The sequence below is a fragment of the Salminus brasiliensis genome, chromosome 6, assembly GCF_030463535.1.
Source record: "Salminus brasiliensis chromosome 6, fSalBra1.hap2, whole genome shotgun sequence".
NCBI lineage: Eukaryota > Metazoa > Chordata > Actinopteri > Characiformes > Bryconidae > Salminus > Salminus brasiliensis.
The window spans coordinates 40,820,005-40,842,308 of NC_132883.1; the positions used below are offsets into that span (position 1 = coordinate 40,820,005).

General features: G+C 43.5%; 1 protein-coding gene across 3 annotated transcripts in view; it reads left to right on the forward strand.

Annotated features, from left to right (window-relative positions):
- fgfr1a (fibroblast growth factor receptor 1a) overlaps positions 1 to 12,079 on the forward strand; it is a 52,033-nt gene extending 39,954 nt beyond the window's left edge. For 2 of the 3 annotated variants that reach the window (XM_072682417.1, XM_072682418.1), the window contains exons 9-18: positions 5,150 to 5,340; positions 6,019 to 6,164; positions 6,499 to 6,620; positions 7,979 to 8,089; positions 8,503 to 8,693; positions 8,817 to 8,939; positions 9,521 to 9,591; positions 9,726 to 9,863; positions 10,172 to 10,277; positions 10,556 to 12,079. In XM_072682417.1, the coding sequence (XP_072538518.1) occupies positions 5,150 to 5,340; positions 6,019 to 6,164; positions 6,499 to 6,620; positions 7,979 to 8,089; positions 8,503 to 8,693; positions 8,817 to 8,939; positions 9,521 to 9,591; positions 9,726 to 9,863; positions 10,172 to 10,277; positions 10,556 to 10,735 (1,379 nt within the window). In that variant the 3' untranslated portion in view covers positions 10,736 to 12,079. Of the gene's footprint in view, positions 1 to 1,413; positions 1,559 to 5,149; positions 5,341 to 6,018; positions 6,165 to 6,498; positions 6,621 to 7,978; positions 8,090 to 8,502; positions 8,694 to 8,816; positions 8,940 to 9,520; positions 9,592 to 9,725; positions 9,864 to 10,171; positions 10,278 to 10,555 lie in introns of all 3 variants that reach the window. The other variant, XM_072682419.1, reaches the window with a different exon arrangement.
- The last annotated feature ends 10,225 nt before the right edge of the window (positions 12,080 to 22,304 follow it).

Genomic DNA, 22,304 nt, shown 5'->3' on the forward strand with positions numbered 1-22,304 from the left:
GTTCTAGCTTTCATTTATGTCTGTCTTGCTGTCTGTCTTTCTTCACCCCTCTGTTACTCCGGGCCCTCCTAAAAAGGGAACGCTTCGTGCCCTCTGCTCGACTCTTCTTCAGTGGGCTGTTCAAGTAGGGCTGAAAAAAACAGGCCTGTCTGAATTTCTCTCTTTCTTCTCTCTCTCTTCTCTCTTTCTTCTCTCTCTCTCTCTCTCTCTCTCCCTTTTTTGTCTCTCTCTCTCTCCCTTTTTTTGTCTCTCTCTTTTTTTCTGTCTCGTCTTTGGTCTTTCCGTTCTCTCGGTCTGTCTCTCTCTCTCTCTCTCTCTCTCTCTCTCCCTTTTTTTGTCTCTCTTTTTTTCTGTCTCTGTCTCTCTCTCTCGTCTTTTGTCTTTCCGTTCTCTCTGTCTCTCTTTCTCCCACTCTGTGTCTCTTTTGTCTTTCCGTTCTCTCTGTCTGTCTCTCTCTCAATCTCTTTCTCTCTCATTTTGTCTCTGTGTTTCTCACCCCCCCCCCCCCCCCTATCTATCTGGTCTCTCAGCCTCTCTTCTCTCTTTTGTCTCTCCTTTTGTTTCTGTCTGTGTCCTTTGTCTCTCTTCTTTTTCTTTCTGTCTGTCTCTTTCTCCATTCTCTTTCATGCCTTCGCCCCACCCCATCATATGTCCCCTTTGTCTTTTTCGTTTGTTTTTTTTTTTTCATTCCTTCTCTTTGTCTCTGTCTTTTTTGTTTGTCTCTCATGCTGTCTCTCTCTTGCTCTTTTTCTCATTTTGTCTCCCACTGTTACTCTTATTTTTCTCTGAGTCTCTCTGTCTGATGCTCTCTCTGGTGTCCCTCTGTCTTCCTCCTCTTCTCTGCCCTGTCTCAGTTTGTCTCTCTTTGCACTCTCTCTCTTTATCATGTCTTATCTTCCATCTGATCTCCAACTTCTTCCTCTCACTTCTCGCTGCTGTATCACTCTCTCATTTTGTATATACTGGCTACTCTCTTCCCGAGTTCTCTCTCTGCTGGGTAGCGTTCCATGTAGCCCATCTCGTGCATGTAGAGATGGACTTCAGGACGATCAGGTGGGTGAATGGCCACCCCCTCATTCGATTCCTCAGCCCCAGGTGTGGGTTTCCTCAGCAGGGTGGAGCGGTTCCCTCCTACTAACCAGCCTCTAATCATTAGTCTGTCAGCAGGGTCATCGCTGGAGCCACAATCAACTGGAATCATGATCACCTTCTTTACTTTACAATAAAGGTGGAAGGCAATGTGGACCTCTGTCTTCTCCCATGATCTACTCTATCTTTATTTATTAATTTTTTTCCTCTGGGTGCTTTTTTTCAAGAGCTACAACAGGAACCCCTTTCTCGCTCCTTTTTCTTCTCTCTTCTGGGTTTATTTCTGGTGTTCTCCTACTTCATCCTATGGTTCTTCTCTCTTAGACGGCAGGCCTCAACACCACGGATAAGGATATGGAGGTGCTGCAGCTCAGGAATGTGACTTTAGAGGACTCGGGGGTGTACACCTGCTTGGCTGGCAACTCTATTGGCAATTCCCATCACTCTGCATGGTTGACTGTCTATGAAGGTATCTACGGTTCTTCTGGTGCTCTTTTTTCGGTTGACTTCTTTCTTTCTTTTTCTCTCTCTCTCTCTCTCTCTCTCTCCATCTTTCGAACCAGCAGTTCACACAAAAGGTCCACGTTCAGCCACTACGCACCACTATGGCCCAATCACAACCGCTTACTATTCTAGCCCAGTCTAGAGTTGCTGCAACTTCCATTGCAACCACAGAAGCTTGGAAAAGCCTGAAAACACAGAAATCTACAGTAGGCACATTTACCATACTGTTGGTAAACTTGGGGCTGTTCCTTAAGTGCCCATTAAGCTCATCTGGAAGCATCTGATTGCTGTTTGGGTCTTTTAATGAGGTGGTTGATGTGGATGGAGCTCCTATTGTTCCACAAACTAAGTTTAGGGCTGCTTGTGGTTTACCCTCGTCAATCTATTGCGGTCAGAGGATGCAATCACTGGCTATTTTCCTCTTTGCTCCGGCCCAGTGCTCAAGTTGCTCATCATGGCGCCTGTAGTGGTTGTGCTGTGGCTGAAAAGGACCCGTCCTGTGTGGAAGCCACTTCCTCTGCGTGGTTCGACCACTCCTCCCTGATAATATACGGAAGATGTTGAACCAGGATGGTTCTTCTCCTTCTTCTTCTTCCCTTTTCTGTTAAAATGGAACTAATGAGCCAAGTCAAACCACTCCCATCCGCTAAACTGAAAATGAGGTTGGGGGTTATTTGGATTTCTGATTAGATGCATCATTACTGAATATAAACACCACAGCTGAACCATAGTTTGGTCGGGCATTTAAAGGGACCCCTCAGTATCTTACTGTGTCCGTTACAAATGACTGAGCAGCTTATTTTAGTAGTTGTAAATATTGATAAAACGGGCTGAACCAAAACTGTAATAGTGTGCTTTAGGCTGTTCCTCCTCCAGAATAAATTTGTGGTCAGTTTAATTCCAAAACGGCCACCTTTCTCCATGTGGTTTCCGGATCTTGCACACATGCGTGCACATATTTGCGTCCATATATTTGGCTCGAATGAGGTCATTTAAAAAAGCAACAGTGCATTTATTTATGGACAAAACAAGTTGGTGTGACTGGGTGGTAAGTAAAAACTGCTGGAATATTCAAGAAGGGACTGACTGCAGAACTACAGAGCAGCACTTTTTTCACCAGCAGTTTCACTCCAGCTGTTTCAGTCCAGTGGCTTTGAAGGCATGTGCTATGTATGTAACCGTTCAGGAAGGGATATCTTTATTATTTCAGTTATCCGGAAACCACACATCCCACACAAAGCCCTCAGGTTATTAAAGCTCACATTCAGCCTAGAGGCTAAATTTAGGGATTACTAATCAACATTTTATGCTGATAATTAAAAAATTGAAGCATCTACATAACCTATTAGCTTACCCAGGCCACATATGCTATATGGACATAAAAAAAATGAAAGTATTATTTGGTTTTAGACTAAAGCTTACTATTATGCTCAGGTTCTTTCTGAAAATATGACAGAAGTGTACTTTAGCAAAGCCAACTTAAAATGGTAATTGAGCAAAATATGTCTAGCTACATAACCCATTAGCTTAGCCAGACCACCAAGCTAAAGCTATGTGTAATAGTTTACCCAGTGAATATCTGTATGCGCCCCAACAAATGTTTAGCCTAAAGCTTGAAATCTAGCCCATTGATTAGCCTTGCCCAGGGAACCTAAACCAAGTGTCTGCACATGCAGCCAACTTGCCTGAAACTGCTGTCAGTCTGCAGTCAGATATTGCAGATACTGCAGTCAGATAGAGAGAGAGAGAGATGTTTGAGGTGGTGGTTTGCTTGGCTACGTCCATTGCCTTTCTAATATTTCCTGATTCTACTCCTTTAATTACAAGCCTGTTTCAAAAGGACATCAGTGTTTGGCAAGATGATTGACAAAACTACCCAAGAGTGGACGATGCTTGCGTCATTTCTTCTCAAGAAATGAATACGTAGCGTGCTCTTTGGGCTTGCTCTGATAAACGTCTCTCAAACAGAGCCGAGCAGATCCATTCGGTGCTTGGAATGGGTTCTGTTTCTCTGTTCATCCGTTTATCAAGCTGCTTGTCAATCAAAGCCTCAACACTTGGGCCTTTTGGATACTTTTTGTGTATGTGGTGTTGGTGTTTTAACCAAAGTGGAACTTTGGAGTGTCTTTCCCTTGTTCTTTGCATTCTTCTGATGGAAAAGCCAGGTTACACTTAAACAGGTTAAACATCCAGCAGCAACCATTTCACAACAGTACGGTCACTTAAGAACACATTTAGCATCATCTTATAAAGCATTTGTCTGTATGAATAAGCTGTGTGTTTGTATTTTTGTGTTTGGGATGGGAATGCACCTGTATTGTATGTTTTTGGAGTACTTTTCTAATGTGACTGCATACCTCCGGTTCTATTAGGCAGAGCCCTTAAGGCTAGGGAAAATTGCTTCCTTGGAGTAAGAACCAGCTTTATCATCCAGATTTATCATGTAACATTACCCCATGACCTAGCTAGCTGATTATGCCCTGCTGACGTGCACCGTCTCCTGGATTAAAATGGAGTGCCCTGGCCAGTGCATGCCAGCGAATGTAGTTTACTGTATAGTTTACAGTTTATCCGCCCGCCTTAAATCAGGCTGGCTTCTTCTCCGCTTATGTAACCGTTTACTTTGGCCATTTTTCTTTCTTTTTTTTTTTTTTTTTTTTTGTGCTCTTATCTGGAGACGGAGGCTGCCAAGTGTCACGAGCAGCAGTTTTCTCTCTCCCTGCCGGTGCATAAGCAGAAGAATGCGGGCTGAAACCCGATGCTTGAAAGACGTGATTATGGTGCTACAATAGGAGTTTGTGCTCTATGCAGCGTGGCAGTCATGCTAAAGGCTCTGCACACTTTTATTTCCCTCCCCTTTCTGTGTGTTTGCTGTGGATTTGGGTGGGTTTTTGGTGGTGTTGTTTTGGGAAAGGGTGTGTGTGTGTGTGTGGTTGTGTGTTGTCTTGTCTTATGGAGTGTGCCATCTTCCAATTTGGCAATATTGGCTCCATCAAGGTCCCAAACCTCAGTTTTTAGAGGACTAGTGTGGATTCAGCCATCTGTAGAAACCTATTCTATGGTCTGCAAAGCCTGGGTTGTCCGTGGTCTATCCAGAAGGAATTCTGTAAGGAAAGCAAGGGATAATTTGCACTCGATGGCTAGCAAACGCACTGGCTCCTCTAGGAATGTGGTTGTTGGCCAGTGTAGAAACCAAAATAAAAGAGGAAAACATTCCTGTGGCTCAGGGATATAGAGGGTTTCATGTCTGAAAAGGCCAATCACTTCCATACTTCAGTGGTTTCCCATCCTGGTCCTGGAATATCTTTGCCCTTAGGCCTCCTATTGGACATTGGGTTTGCTTAGGATTCTGTCTCCAGCTTCAAGGTGAAGCATCATCTTGTTAGAGGTGCAGGACAACACTAATGTATATCCAGGCCTTCAAGACCAGAATTGGAAACCTGAAATTGGAGACCTGGTCCCTTGCCACTGACAACCCGGTTCAGCCACAGCCAGCCGTCTCACTCTTTCCCCTTTTGTGCCGCATCCCGCATGGCATTTCTCTCCTCCCGAGCAGCTGTGCCCCCAACGCCGCTGCCCAACCAGACGTACCTGGAGGTCCTGATCTACTGCGTGGGCTTCTTCCTCATCTGCGTGATGGTGGTGATCGCCGTGCTGGTCAAGATGCACAGCACGGCCAAGAAGAGCGACTTCAACAGCCAGATGGCCGTCCACAAGCTGGCCAAGAGCATCCCCCTGCGCAGACAGGTAACAGAAAGTAGATAAGGGGTTTGAACGACACTACTACTAAACACTTAGCCTTGACAGGTGCCGGGAAACGTGGCTAAAGATTATAAGATGATAAGTTCATAATTGTTTGAATTGAATTGATTGAGTGATCAATGGTTGATGTTTCTCCACTGATTCAGTTGGTTTCAGTGTTTGTTCTGAAGAAGGTAAGTGGAGATTAGGCTCATCAGGGCCAGTATTCTGAGTATTGTAGTAGTTTTAAGAGAAAAGACTTGCAGTTATAAAAATAACAAGCCAAGTCAAGCTAAATGTGTTTAGCACACTTGAGCTACTCTGTTTCTGAAACCAGTATCAGCCTCTTGAACAGCTTGGCCTTTGTGCACTTGCTAATTCTGTGCCTTTACTTACTGTATGGGTGGAAGAAGTCTAGCCATTCACACACAGCAGCACAGTTAGCAGGATTAGCCATTTACAGTGGTTTCAGAGCAGTATTTGTAGCAGTTTTAGAAAACCTGCTAGAAAATTGTCATGTAATTGCATTTTAATTAACAGATAAATAGTAATAATTAAACAATATGTCCATAATGTAAGGCCATATTTGTAATGTTAAAACACACACACACACACACACACGTTATGTACACACATGGTGCAGTACTGTGATATAGAGAGTAAGTTGTAAGTGTCTCTTTACAGGTGTCTGTGGACTCCAGCTCGTCTCTGCACTCTGGAGCCATGCTGGTCAAACCGTCCCGTCTCTCCTCTAGTGGCTCCCCCATGCTGTCTGGAGTCTCTGAATATGAACTGCCACAGGATCCCCGCTGGGAACTACCCCGAGACAAGTAATGCGCACGCACACATACACACACATAAACACACATGCACACATTCTGATGTTCAGCAGTAGTGTTGTGATTGTGGGCTCACTATTTGGCAAAAGACAGGTCATAGTTGGTCTTTCGTTTAGAGGTTGTTGCCATTATTGGTGATTTGTAAGGTTTTCATGACCAAATTTAATGACCATTAATAAATTAAATATTTAACCACTTACAAACACTTCTGTCTTCTTAAGGGTAATTTTGTGTAGCGTTTTTCCAGAGCCCAGAAGCACAGTGGTTAAACTGTAGCGGTGATTATACTGAATGTGCTCTAATCTTTCTTTCTCTCCATGGTCAGGCTGGTGCTGGGAAAGCCTCTGGGTGAAGGCTGCTTTGGCCAGGTGGTAATGGGAGAGGTTCTGGGCATGGACAAAGACAAACCTAACCGCATTACCAAAGTCGCTGTCAAGATGCTGAAATGTGAGTGATGATCTCCACACCTCTTACTGTAAACCGAGGATTGCATTGGGGCTGATGCAACCCAAATGTTGTCCTCCTCCAAACAAAACTTGATTAAAAGAGTCTAAGGAGTGAGGAGTGTTAGAGTTTAGTCCCCCATCCAACCCCCTCCTTGATGTCTTCTCAGGAGCATACACTTGGACTGAGTCATTTGATCTCATTTGTATTCTGCAGTTGTGCTGCAGCATCTTTGCCTCTATATTGCCTTTAGCTGCGTATGCGCTTTTTTTTTCTCTACACATCCATTCCCTTGGCTTTTTTAGTTCCTCATAAATGGCCAGAGTCATTAGTACTCTTGCCCAGGTCACTTTAGAGCTCAGCCTTCACACAGCAAATGAATCATAATGGGTGGCAACATCCATTGATGAATGACTAACAAACTACATGCCATGTAGTTTAAATTCCCCTTACTTCTAGTCTTAGATATTTTCCCCAATCCACACACATTGCATGTCTTAGTCCAGTCACATTAGGCTCAGATGTGTGCTGCAAGAGCCACATAGCAAGAGAGAGATGTGGATAATGGTTATGAGAGGTTTTGACTTCAGGTGTATACCACAGTTATCAGAAAGGAAAAGTTTCACCGTTCTGATAGAGGCTTGTGCGGGATGGGGTCGTATTGGTGTACTGGGACCTCTGGATGATTAAGGATAATTAAATTGTAATGATGATGATGGTGATCATCTTCATTTGTATAGCACCTTGAATACATCAGTGCAGCTCAAAGTGCTTCACAGAGTGGTTTAATAGAAAGAAGGGTAGACTGTGTACCCACAAACAAACTATGCGATAAACCGACTGGCATTATAAAACACAGATTAGTGAAGCAGTAAAATTAAGTAGTGTGAGTGAATGTTGAATACATTATTCACATTTTTTTAATTCGCGTAATCTTTTAATATTAGTTATATTGGCAATATTCTACTATGTCGTCCCATTCGGTGGTTTTTATTTATTTATTTATTTATTTGTATTTTTATGTACTTAATTGTGGTAAAAATACAACATTTAATCATCCATTGAATCATATTTTTTGTAATTTAATCAAACTATGTGGTCAGAATTCTTCTTTAACGTAATATTGACAGGCTAATAATGGCGATTTGATTATTGAGTCGTTATTTCTTCCAGCTTGCATCATATTTTGAAGTAAACTAGGCTTAAATGTTCAAAATCCATGCTGTTTATCACCCCTAGCCTTGCTAATTAGGTGTCTCTCTGAGCCTAAAGGTTGAGGGTTGCGTGACCCGTCACTCAATGGTGTGTGTGTGCTAATAAATGTCTTTTTTTAAATTAATTAATTAATTTATTTTAAATAGCTGATGCCACAGAGAAGGACCTGTCAGACCTTATCTCTGAGATGGAGATGATGAAGATCATTGGCAAGCACAAGAACATAATCAACCTGCTGGGAGCCTGCACACAGGACGGTAAGAGGCTTTGCTTTCATGGCTGAAGGATTGATGCGGTACTAGGCTAGCGTCAGTAGGATGATGTCAGTTCAAGGACTGAATCAACACAGACCTTATGATTTATGTGTGTGTGTGTGGGGGGTGGGGTCCTGGTGAGTGGGTGGGTTATTGGCTTAGCTAAATTAGGGGGAAAATTGGGTAAAAATGAATTAATTAATTGGAAGAATTAATTGGAGAGTTGTTGATAAGTTTTTTACACATTTATCTAAAAGCAGGCAAAGATGGTCACCAGTAACATTCTGTGAAGCTTGACCTTTTTCCTTAAAGGTCACATTTGTGTGCACCCCTTATATACATATAATCCATTGCTCATGACCGTTTATTTAAAATTCTACCAGTAGGCACTCATGCATACTTATGTTCTCTTTCAGGTCCGCTTTACGTCATCGTGGAGTTCGCCTCAAAGGGGAACCTGAGGGAGTACCTGAGGGCTCGTCGTCCTCCAGGGATGGAGTACTGCTACAACCCCGACCAGGTGCCTGTGGAGAACATGTCCATCAAAGACCTGGTGTCCTGCGCCTATCAGGTAGCACGCGGCATGGAGTACCTGGCATCCAAAAAGGTAAAAATAAATAAATAAATAAAACACCCTAGTGGTCTAGTCAAATAACAGCTTCTCCGAACCCTCAGAGTAACTCATGTTCTGCTCCACTGTATCATTTTAATTGTGTGTTCTTTCAATCAGTGTATCCATAGAGACCTGGCTGCCCGTAATGTCCTCGTAACCGACGACAACGTGATGAAGATCGCAGACTTCGGCTTGGCCAGAGACATCCACCATATTGATTACTACAAGAAAACCACCAATGTGAGTGTGAAGTAATTCGCTCGCTGATTTTCAGTTCCAGTCACACTAAAATATGCATGAATGCACGAACACACCAATTGTCTAGTCCGTGTGGAGAACTGTTGGAGTGCTGGTTGGTCCTCCATCCAGTAGATTTGGGCCAAGTTGGGGAGTTTGGTATGCAGTGGGGTGGTGATCATCAAACGTCCTGACCTCACTATCACAGCAGCGCTGTAAAATCTAGTAGAACACCTTCCCTGGATAATCGAGACAGTTTCGCCAATAAAATTGGGAGTAAATACCCCTTGCATGAGCAGGTGTCCCAATACTTTGGTCCAAATCGTGTAGCTCCTAAGTTCCTTAGCTCGTCAGTTCTTGAAGGCTCGTACAGTTTACCATTAGAGCTGCTCCACCCTTAAAATACAGCTGGTTATCTAATTAACAATCCCTTCCTGAGCTGAAATGTATGGGGCAAGGGCATCTTCAGAACCAGGATTGGGAGCCTCTGCCCAAAATTATGAGCACTGTTTAGCAATTCCAAAAAAAAATGAAAGGATCACTGATGGATGATGAAAGTACTGACTGTATGTGGCTCACTGCAGGGTCGTTTGCCAGTGAAGTGGATGGCTCCAGAGGCGCTGTTTGACCGGATCTACACCCATCAGAGCGACGTGTAAGTCTCCCCATCTCTTCTTTTACGATTCTGTGAGCTCTGCAACAGTATGTAGTCCTGCTATTCTTGATACAATAGTTTATCCAGCATCCTAATGTTGAAACTATGCATCTGTCTCTCTCTCTTTGGTGCAGGTGGTCTTTCGGGGTGCTGCTCTGGGAGATCTTCACTCTGGGCGGTTCTCCGTATCCAGGCGTGCCTGTAGAGGAGCTGTTCAAGCTGCTGAAGGAGGGCCACCGCATGGACCGCCCCTCAACGTGCACCCATGAACTGTAAGACTAATTAGATGTGCATGCATTAAATGAGCTCGTCGATCTGTTTCAGATGGTCTTCAGATGTCTGGAACTAAATGTGGTGGCTCAGTGGTTGGAGCGCTGGGTTATTGATTACAAGGTTGGGGGTTCTATACCAGTGTCCTCTCAGCTGTTGGGCCCTTGAGCAAGGCCCTTAATGCTCTTTGTTCCAGAGGTGCTGTAGCTTGGCTGACCCTTTGCTCTGATCCCAACTTTCCAAACTAGAATTTCATTATTCCCTAAAAAAAAAGACAAAGGCACATGATCTCTCTCTTTCTGTATTTCAGGTATATGATGATGAGGGATTGCTGGCATGCTATCCCCTCTCAAAGACCCACCTTCAAACAGCTTGTGGAGGACTTGGACCGCACTCTCTCAATGACGTCCAATCAGGTGAGTAATTTAAAAGGTTAGAATCAAATATAAGAAATACAATAATATTTTTGTATTAATTATATTAATAATGATATTAATTGTATTCAAATTCTGTTTGATTATGTTCTCTTTTTAGCCTGGAATGCTATTTTAAGTGTAATAAATACATTTTATTTTATTTTTTTTTAAACCAAATTGTCATTAATTGTCAATAAATTAATTAACTCATTTGATAAGATTAACCCTGAGGTCCAATTAACACCCCCATATAAATTGTTGTATGTGTTTTAATTCAGGAGTACCTAGACCTGTCCATGTCTCTGGACCAGTATTCTCCCAGCTTCCCCGACACGCGCAGCTCCACCTGCTCGTCCGGCGAAGATTCAGTCTTCTCCCACGACCCCGGCGCCGATGAACCCTGCCTGCCCAAATTCCCTCCTCATCCTAACCGCGGGGTGGCTTTCAAAAAGCGCTGAGTTCCCCTCCCCCTCCACCCGGCAACCTGCTGTAGTGTGTGCCACCGAGCTGGACTTCCCTCATGAACTCGTAGGCATACTATACAGTGCACACTACAGAGAAGACAGTGCTCACATATAGTGCACACTACAGACTGGATGAGGACGGTTTTTCGGGACACGACTCGCTAAAGACTTTCGCAGTTAGCCTAGGGAAGCGTTGGCTAGTCATTTCCAGACACCATTCGCCATTGGTGTGGACAAGCTTTAGGGCACTTGGGACAGATTTTGTGCGTCTGAAAGGAGAGACCTTTATTTTATTTTTATTTTTGTGTGTCCCTGAACTCAAAAAAGGGCTGGAAGACGTGGATTGGGGACGTAATTGCTGAATGGTTGGAGTATTTTGGAGATTTTTCATTGCTAACAGACAAGGACCTTTTCTGTCTTTCTGTCTGTCCTTCTGTCGTTCTTTTTTCCCAGACCAAAACATCTTTCTGGAAAAAACAAAAAAAACAAAAAAGGCTTATTTCACTTACTGGACTGTCCGAAAGTAAAGTATTCTAACAATGGTTTGTTACAACAGTAAAGTCAGTTCATTTGAAATGTGACTTTCTTGTAAATACAGTTAGAAATTTATAAATATGAATATATATTTACACTCTACTCTTATTTTTATTACTCTAATTGATTTTGTTGCTTTTTTTTGTACCTGGATGTTCAGTGATTGTTTTGGGCTTTTTTTTTTGTTTTTTATTTTTTTGGAAAGGGGCGAAAAAAATGTCAGTTTGATACGAAAAATATGCTAAAATTCTATGAACTGATAGCTGGCCAGTTTTTACCGATCCTTGTGTTTTTGTTTTTGTTCTGTATCGTCAATGCAGGTAAGCTAATGTAGCTCAGAAACCGCTGCTAGCTTTTCGATGGCATTCACTCCATCCTCAAGATTAACTAGTTAAGCTACATAATAGTACGCTACTATTGTTTAGTAGAAATCATTCCCACTTGTAGTGGTTGCTCTTTCCTTCTGTATTAAGGTAGTCGGCATCTCAGAATGGTACTTTTTCTTAAGGTTTTGTCTTAAGGTACATGTCTTACGATTTATGGAAGAAAAAAAATGGATAAAGGCCCTATTAATACCAATATTTCTACCGAAGAAAAAAAAAAAGAAATGGTAAAGAGTAAAAGTCAATCACCTTAAGATGTGCCTCCGGGAACGCCGGGAATTGTAAAAGGCTTTGACATCCATGTAATGAATTGACTGTGCATAAAAGCAAAGATGCCATCCTCCTCGCAATGGGGAAAGATTTGCAGATCACTTATGTCACTGTAAAAGGATTACATTAAATAAAATGCTATTGAAAACCAGATCAGAGCTTTCGGACTTTGGGACGAACTTCATAAACAAGCTCGTAAATATCCCGGGTATCCGTGTGAGTCTACAGCGTAAATTATATTTGCGACACCAAGGAGGCTGCAGTTCATCCGTCCGTCCACTCTCTCCATATTAGCAAGGCTATGCAAGGCCGCTCAGATATGCTAATGCCAGACGCTTCTTGCTGAGGGCCGAGCGCTAGCCGACTAGCCGTTGGCGCATTATTTATAGTGGGGTGAATGACTGCACTAGCAAGACGCCTGGACTCCTGCAGATCCATCAATCAGGCGCTGCTTTTACCAGCGGCTACTGGCTCCCTACCAGCTGCTGATGCGTCAGCCAGACAACTTCCTCCCTTAGCAACGGACGAGCTGGCCTCAGCCAAATGACACCCTCCTGTCCCGTTGTCCGGTATTAGCTTTTACTGCCACGGTTCTCACGGGTTGCCCACGAGACAGGATGTGTTGGACTGTAAGAATACTACGGCGGAAGGTTGTGAAGAGCAACGGAGTGCCTTTTAAATTTAACAAGTGGTGGATATACAAGGTGTTTTATTAGACGGCAGCTGTATATTATAACCTACTGTCATAAAACGTGGCTTTCTGTGGGACAAGGGTAAGGAAAGTTTTGAAAGGCTGATTTAAAGGACTCATATCAGGGGAAATCCCACATTTTGCTTCAGGGGGAAAGATCAGGGGAAGATCCCAATTTTTCATTCATAGTAGTGACCTCACAGCCATGGGGATTTTACAGGGGGGCACAAGAAATTTGGATTTTCCATACAAGCCCTTTAAACACACACCAAAACAGATGGGGTACAAAAATCATGACATCACGACTGATGGTCTTAAAATGGGCCTTTTTTTTTTTTTTTTTAAATATGGATTGTATGGACGGGAGATGGAGTGGGTGGGGGCAAGGGAAATTTTGGATTTTTTTTGGATGGGTTAATTGGGGCAGTACCAAGCTGGGAAAGCTGTAGGGGTAGGCCACAGCCTGAGCTGGAGCAGGAGGCCGGGCTCTGAGAATACTGTTGGCTTGGAGTCCGGGTCGGCTTTCCTCTGGTCTGCACGTGAACCTCCGTTGTTGTGGTGAGTGATGGAAGAAAGGGAGGAGGCAGGTGGGAGGTGGGTGTTGCGTTTGTTCAGCAAGGAATTGAACAGAGAAGTAGGCGTATATAACGGTCTGGAGGGCCAGGAGGAGGAGTTTGGGGCGTAGTCCTCCCAGAATGTGTTGATGCTGTTTACTCCACTTTTGTCGCCATTCGAATCAACTTTGGGGGCTTAAGCAATGCTGGGAGATAGTCCAAGTCCATAGTCCAAACTATCCATATCTGAAAAGGAATCTGCAAAAACAGCCCTTTCTGAGACCACCATGGTTGTGATGTCACAACAGTGATGACGTTCCCATATCCCTCTTAAAGTCACAGTAATGTCATTCATCTCTACCAGCAGAAGCAACTGGTTAAACCGACCTTTTGTCTCCACATCTGCCATGGCTGTTCAGAGAGTCGTATGTGTAGATACAAGCCCTCCATGTAACGTCAGAGTTGAATGGAATTGTGGGACACTAAGTGGGCTGGCTGTATTATTGCTTTGGACAGATGGTTGAAGGTGCAGCAGGGGGTGGTGGTGCTGAGGGAGTGAAAGAAAGGCAATGGACGTGTTAATACTTAACATCCACATCAACATTCCACTTTAAAGTGTCTTCAAGTCCCCAGCAACCGGATCAGTGATGAGCCATGTGTGTTTTAGGCCGACGTGGCTGCAGGCCTAGGAGGAGTACTCCAGCTTTCTCAATCCAGCCTAAGCTCAGTCTGCTGCATCTGTACAGTCGTTTACCATGGACAGGAATCTCAGTACATTTTATGATGCCGTCACATTTTTAGATAATGAAGCTGCATAGTTGTTGAAAGTGGACCTCAAAGAACAAACATAATAATTATAATAAAAGGCATTTATTTTTATTAAAAATTTAAAAAAACACCCACTCACTAATGTGCCAGCATCACAATGGGAGCAGTGAAGGGCCGGTTGTGCTCTCTCAGGCTCCGGCTGCTGATGGCAGCATGATCAGGGATTCAAACTCGCGCCCCTTTGGGCCAGAGTGTCAGCGTCTTAGGGTGTGTTTATAATTCAAATTAACTCTGGGTCAATTGCTGCGCACCAATCTAGCGGGCCGGGGCCCACCAGCCTGGTGCGGTTGGTTTGAAGAATGAGGTCACAAGCATGGGGTCACTCCTGCCCGTAAACTCTAGTAGCAACCCCGACAGCTCGCCCCACCAACGGCACGCCTGATTCTGCATCTGCCTGATTCATCACGGGTGAGTCTGTCTGACTCTGTAGGTGTGTGTGATTGACTAGAAGCAAAAAAAAAACCACCACCCCACCTAACCATTCCCAGCTTCCCCGCTCATCTCAACAGTATTGGATGGAGCGCCAGCCATCATTCCAGAGAATCCACAGCTCAATGCTGGGGGGCTTTATACCCCTTCTATCCCACGCCTGGTTTTAGGCAGCATGGTGCCAATAGGTTCATGTTAGTGTCCTATTCTATTGGCAGTACTTCTCTACAGGGACATGTTTGTGTCAGCAATGGGTGCAACTTAAAATAGGCTAATGCGTTCATTAGAAGGGGTGTCCACAAACATTTGGACATGTGGCATACTTTGGGTTTTTGAGACTTCTTCCACTTCAGTGTGCTAATCTAATTATCCACTCCATCCCCTTTTCTCGCCCGGCTTTACTCTTTACTTTGTCCTTCCCTCACTGTGTTTACGGAGTATTGGAGATTGTCTGGCATGTTGAGACGATCAGCTTGTGCATCTTTAATGATGGGGTGGAATACAGGCTGATTCATTGCTTGATTCACTTATTTCCCCAAGCTGGGCTGATTAATCTGGCAGCTGCTCTCAGTGTGTGTGTGTGTGTGTGTGTCATTCTTTACGTCCTCCATCACTCATCCAGTCATGACTGCCAGATCATTTGCCCTTCACCTCAAAGACATACACCGTACCAGCCAAATTGCATATCCTGGTGTTTGCAATACCATACATGTCCATTAGGGGGCAACAAGTTGCTAATATTAAGTTAAGCTAAATGTTCAAGGCTGCTCTTGTAGTCGTCAGGGGGTATCTACACATGAGACAAGAAAATGTGAACAACAGCTACTGTACCGTAACCCTGGATAAAGGATTACAGCTATGTGCCACTGGCTGCCCCACAATCCCGAAGCATAACCAATCCAGCCCAGTGCTTAACAGTTGGTAAGGTGTACTCTTCCACAATTGCTTTAAGTGCTTATGGCTAAGGAATTTCCAGGAAGTGTAGTATCTGGAAGCTTACCCAGCCAACATGCTCATGTGGGGCTCACATGGGTGGAACGAGGAGATCGTCATCGTTTTAGCTGCTCAAGACTTGGCAACAGTAGTCAAGCGCTGGGGATTTTTGCATGGTGAGGAGCCATTCGTGACTGGCTGTCTGTCACTCCATTTGCTCCGGTTGCTAATTTGGGCCATACCAGTATAGAACCACAAGGACACCGCTCATTCATTCAGCGGCACTAACTAGCTATAGCATGAAGCTTAGCCATGGCCATAGTAACAAGCAATGGATGGGCCAGCTTCTGCTGGTGACTTTTAAAGGACGTAAAACAAGCAGCTCAGATTGTGTTATCTCTCTGGCTAAAAGGGAACATCTTCAAGGACCAGAAGTAGTGTCTGTATTCTAGGCTATCTGTAGTCTTTGGACTCTATCTGTGTCTATCAGAGATAGAGCGAGTGTAGGCCTCAGTGGAGCTTTTAAGCTGAAAGGGGAGGCAGTGTTTTAGGGGGTGAGAATCTACATCGGCCTGTAGTTCTGAGAACAGAATTGCTTTGTGGTAGTTACCATACGCTTTAAATGGGGTGAAATTATTACACTTTTACTATGTAAAATGCTGCGTTCTCTTCACTGGCTTCCTGTAGCTGCTGCTACCCCTGACTCTGGCCTACAAAGCCAAGACTAGACCAGTCCCTCTGATCTTGATGGCAATGGTCAAAAGCCGATCTGCACCAAGAGCTCTTTGAGCTTCAAGTACGGCTCGGCTCGACCCGCCATCCCTCAAAATCCACGGAAGACGAGCGTCCAGGCCTTTTTCTGTCCTGCATCGAAGTGGTGGAACGATCTTCCCCTGGGTGTCCAAACAGCAGAGTCCAACGCTCGCTGTCTTCAAACTGAGACTGAAGACCCTCCTCTTCAGAGAATACTTATAGACTTAGAGTGCTGTATATTTATATATGTACCCAACTAACCATAACCACAACCACATTAGGGTATGAGAGCAACCTCTTGGCAACACCTGTACAACCACCTGAGTTGCCAAACCAACCACCTGAGATACCATAGCAACTGCCTAACGACCACCTAGCAGCATATTTGCCAGCACCATAGCACCCACCCGAAATGCCATAGCAATCACTTTACAACCCTAGAGCAACGACCTAGCAACCAGCTAGCAACACCAACGAAACCACCTGGATTACCATTGCCTGGGCTTTTCTAGACCATTATGTGGTTTCTGGGTTTGACAGACGTACTCCATACACTCCAGCACATCCCAACACACCCTTTCCGTCACGACACCCCAGTGCCGAAAGGATTACGTGGCGATAATAAGCATAATATTTTTGGCATTTTATTTGTCTTCGAACCAGACATTTCAGATGAAGCTACATTTCAGAGGCAGCGTCTCTGCTTTGGCGGAAGCCGCTGAAGTCGAGGGTGTGGTGCATTATTTCCTGTTGAAAATTGCTCTCTGACACCAACCGCTCTTATGTAAGAGAATATGGTTAAATATAATCCTTTTCCTAGACTGCTCTCCTCTTCCAGGAGTTACATCACACTGAACTTGGACACTCGCTCTGTCCCAGACAGCTTTGTTCTGCAGGAAAGCATTTTTTAATAAGCCAGTACTGGCTGTTTTTGGTCTACATACACTGACCAATCCCTGGCCATGCTCTCTTCTGGCTGGTCTCCATCAGGCCCCTGCAACTTATCCACAATGCAGCGGCACCGGTTGTCTTCAGCGTTCCTAAATTCAGCCATGTTCAACTCCACTGCTGCGTTCTATCTTCACTGGCTTCCTGTAGCTGCTGCCCGCATCAGATTCAAAACCCTGACTCTGGCCTACAAAGCCAAGACTGGACCAGCCAGCCCCTCCGTCCTTGATGGCAATGGTCAAAAGCCGATCCGCACCAAGAGCCCTTTGAGCTTCAAGTACGGCTCGACTCGACCCGCCATCCCTCAAAATCCACGGAAGACAAGCGTCCAGACTTTTTTCTGTCCTGCACCAAAGTGGTGGAACGAACTTCCCCTGGGTGTCTGAACGGTCGCTGTCTTCAAACCCAGACTGAAGACCCTCCTCTTCCGAGAGTACTTGGGTGAATAGCAGAGTGGTCACCTTACTGACTTGTGTCTAGTAGTGTCTAAACTTAGAGATATCTTTGAATTATTAGTCTATTTAAACTAGCTAAGGTTTTTCTTAAGTAAATAGCAAAGCACTTTTGTAAGTAGCTCTGGAGAAGTGCGTCTGCTAAATGCCTTAAATGTAAATGTAATGTAAATGGATGAATATCCTCTGGGAAGAGATCACCCATAGGGTGGTTTTGCACAGTTATCCAGTAATGCACATCAAATGCTTAAATTAATGAATTGTTGTGGTCACATGACTGGGTTGGAGCATGTCGGGACGCCTAGGATTGTTGCTGGTTCCTGGTCAGCTGTGATGGGTAACTACTGACAGTGGTCCAAGGAAGCACAGAGTGTTGGGCGCCCAGGACTTATTGAAGTCTGAGGGCAATGAGGGTACGAATTCTTTATTGATGCTTACGGGAGGAATACCTCAAGAAAGCATCTGCTATGTAGCTTGTGTAGCTTCAGACTGGTTAGAGTGCCCATCCTGTCCCAAAAGTTCCCACAACTGCCTCACAAGCTTGTTAGTTTATGTATAGGATTGCCCTAATTGGGCAAGTCAACCGGCTGGTTGACTTGCATGTCCACCTCCTGCCTCCTATAACTTGTCCTGGATTTGCTGTTGTGCCTGGTAATATTTGGTCGAACATGCAGAGGAAACAAGAGGAGACAACTAAATCGAGTGAGAAGTAGTCATGTCTGGAAGCCACCCCACCCCACCCCACCCCACAGTCCCCCACTTTCCCTCTATGCTCTCTCTTGCAGATTGCGCAACATATTTTTACACAGCTTGCTGCATCTGACAGATGCGGAAAGGGAAAGAGGAATTTCTGAGCTTCGACAGCCTGCTGAAGCCTGTTTAGGGTCAGTGGCTGCGTGTGTGAACGCTGATGACAGGGGGTCCATACGGGGTTGGTGTGCCCCGGTGAAATTGACAGGAAGGTCACACGAGGGCCATCACCTGTCAATCAATCAGTAGTGTCGCATTGTTGCTTAGTTCCTGTCTCGTCTGCCCTCCCTAATTCTTCTTCCTCTTCTGGAGAATGAGAGAGAGAGAGGGGGGGGGGGGGGGTGAGAGAGCGAGAGAGCAAGAGAAAGGCAATTAAGGAAAGAGAGAAATGTCAAAAAGTGAGCCTACCCACACTCCAGACAGTTTTTAATAGGCTATTTTACCACAATTTAATAGGCCACTACTATTAAAATTTAAATCTTGATATATTTTATTTTAAAATTCAGTAACTAATATAATTAAGTAACTGGTATGATTTATTCATTATTATTATTATTATTATTGTTGTTGTTGTTGTTGTTGTTATTATTAACTAATGAATTATTCAGTAACTAAGATAAATGATTCAGTAACTAATATAAATTAGTAACTAATAAATCATAATAAAGTAATAAAAGTAAATCATAATAAAACTAATAAATAATAAAAGTAATGAATACATTATAAGTATAGTATAAGTATAATAATAACTCATATGAATTAGTAATTAATGATGATTATACAGTATCTAATACATTATTTGGTAACTAATGTAGAATATTTAGTAACTAATATAAATTATTTAGTAACTAATGTTGATTATTCAGTAACTAATATAAATTAGTAACTAATGTAAAATATTATTATTGTTATTATGGCTAATATACAATATATATAATAATAGTTCTGTAATAAAAAATAATAAAAAACAATATTTAATATATAATAATATATAAGTAACAATTACTGCTACACCTTTTTTAAAAGCTATTATTGGTATTACTAATCATAACTAATAACAAATAATAGTTATTAATTATATTTGTTGAAATAATAACAGTTTTTAATTATTATTATTATTAATTATTATAAGCAGCAGCACCAGTAGTATTTTCTTTATATATATATATATATATATATATATGTATTTTTTTTTTTTTTTTTTTTTTTTTTTTATTGTAATTATTTCATATGACTAAATATATATTGTACCAAACTCTAATGTCACAGTGGCCATTGGTGCACACTGTACAGTACTGAACTCACAGCAGTGTGAGTGTGCGCCTGCGCCTCCACTGTGGCCACCCTCAGTAGCTGATTGGCGTGATGGAGGACGATATGACTCACTGGACTCATGTCTGTCTGAGGCTTTTTAATCATATCACTGACCCACAACCATATGTCTCTGTGCTCTGTTTAATTGAATTGGCCAGAATGACAGCGGCCCCATTGTTTAACCTTAAACCTAATCCATAAGCCTTCCTCAGTGGACTTCAGAGCATGGAGCAGCCTGCATATCTTTCTGAAATGCATAAGTGAAGAAGCACACGATCATACCAGGACCAAGGTAAACCCCGCTCCACTGAGAGAGGTTAATGATTGAGTCACAGGCCTCCATTTACATGCTAAAGACACCACTGTTTATCTTTCACTGGCAAAACCCAGTGATTCTCAAACTGTGGGTCACGACCCACCGGTAAGTGGAAGTGTGGCAGTTGCAGTGTCTAGGAGAGCAGAGCTAAATGAAGCATGTTTAAACCACTCCACCTCTACACCAGGGACGCTTGCAGAGCTCTTGTGCTATCAGCACGGCCATTTTTGACGTCTGCTCACAGTAAGCATGGTCACATGCATTCGGTGAGCAGCTACTGACTTATATCACAATATTAAAGATATGTTAATTCCCCCCAAAAAAAAACACATCGGCCATATTTTTTTTAATTTTTTTTTATATATATATAAAATAAAAAAAAATTGAATTTGATTAATTGTATCATCCTTTTTATTCAGACATGGGAGCATTAAAACGTAACAGGGTGGTAAATGTCATGCTAAAATGACTGTTCTAGTACACATGCTAAATAAATATCTACTTATAAATAAATATTTATAATAACAAGTATATACCACACAGAAAGCTCAGATAAATAAAATATTTCCAATGGAACCTATTTAAAGCCTGCAAACAAGAAATACCAAACAAGAAATACCAAAAATCTTTTCTTAATCTTTTCTTTATCGTTTTCTTTATCTATTTTGCATGACGGGGTGGTTGGCTGACCCTGTCTGACATAAAAAGCGTGAAATTGGGAGAATAGCTTCTCTGTCGCTGCTGCTCCGGGTTCGACACACTGCTAACTGCAGTATGTAACTTTGGAGGAGCAGGCAGGACAATGCTGGTGGGAATCCGGGTCATATCCATGTAAACTCCAGTCATTTTACTGTACCACGTCAATCCATGTGCTTCTTTCACTCTTAGAAAGAGTTCTGCATCTCTCAACTCGTCCAGAAAAACGTGTCCATTCGCGGTGCCTTAAAGCGCCGCTTTACCTCCCTCCTGCCCCCCATGCATACACACTAGCACCCTAGTCCAACAACCTAGGCCTATTTGACGCCCCCCAGCCACAACATCCTAACAACAAGAGACTCCTTTGTGTCCCCAGTGTCCTCTTTTCTGAAAACCAAAATATGGTCACCCTAATTTAGCTAACTAGTGCCTAATAAGCATATCAGCGTTAGCCTGTGTCTGGTGCGTCAATGTCTTTTAGTTTATTAGTCCATCATTACAGGCTCTCCATCTTTCAGCGGAGTAAAAACACTGAAAGGCTTTTTGTATTGTAGTGCACAGAGTCCATCCAACTCCTTACTTAGAGCCAATCAATGCTTGTTTGTTTGTTTAAATCAAGGCTGCCCAACATGCGTCCTGCGGTCCAAAGCTGGCCCACAACGCCATTTAATTTGGCCTGTCTGAGCACTACCTATACCCACACCCAATAAGAAAACACACACACACATTTATTTTATTTTAGTAACAAATCATATGGTGATTTGGTAACAAAATACATTTTTAAAAACCTACTCTATATTGACAAAAGTATTGGGACACCTACTTTTATTGTTTCTTCTGAAATCAAGGGTATTCTAAAGAGTTTATCCTGCTTTTGTTGGAGTAACTGTCTCTAATGTCCAGGGAAGAAGGCTTTCTGCTGGATTTTGAAGCATTACAGTTCATTAAAAAAGCATTAGTGAGGTCAGGATGTTGGATGATCACCACCCCACCTCATCCCAAAAGTATTGAATGGAGCACCACAGTGCTCCACAGTGCCTAGCCTACACTTGGCATCAGGCAGCATAGTGCCAATCGGCTCATGTTTATCTGCTCCAAAGAGTCCTATTCTTTCTCCATCTCCATATCTGTGTCAGCGATGGGCGCAACTTCAAGTAGAAGGGCTGTCTGTCCACAAACATTTGGACACATAGCATAGTGCAGTGTTGTGTAGTTCCGCCTGGTCTGATCCCTGGAATGAAGGACTTCTATGAGCCATGTGCTAATGCAAATGCTAAGCCCCCTCCAGACACATCAGTGCTGTGGGGAATTTCCCGCAAACATGGTACCTGAGGAGAGGCCGAAAACATGGCGCTTCCTGTTTCAGCCACAAGCTAGGCCAAGAACCCCAGAGAGAAGCTCAAACAGATGTGCGAGAGACAGACAGAGAGCCTTTCACGGTGCCTGGCTTCGGAGTCGAGTCGGGAAGTGGCCTCGGGTTTTGAAACCCAAACCCGTGTTTTCCTCTTTTAACGAATGGCCGCGTGTGAGCCGCGGCCAGTGACGCATGGCGGCCGCTAAGCGGAAGCAGCGAGTGGCCGCTTTCCAGAGCAGGCAGGGGGGACCGTGATTTAGAGTACACCTGCGATGAACAGCAGCCAGAACGGGAGAGCGAGGACGCTCGATAACACACACAGAGAGACAGATAGACGGACAGATTTGTAGGCTGAGTG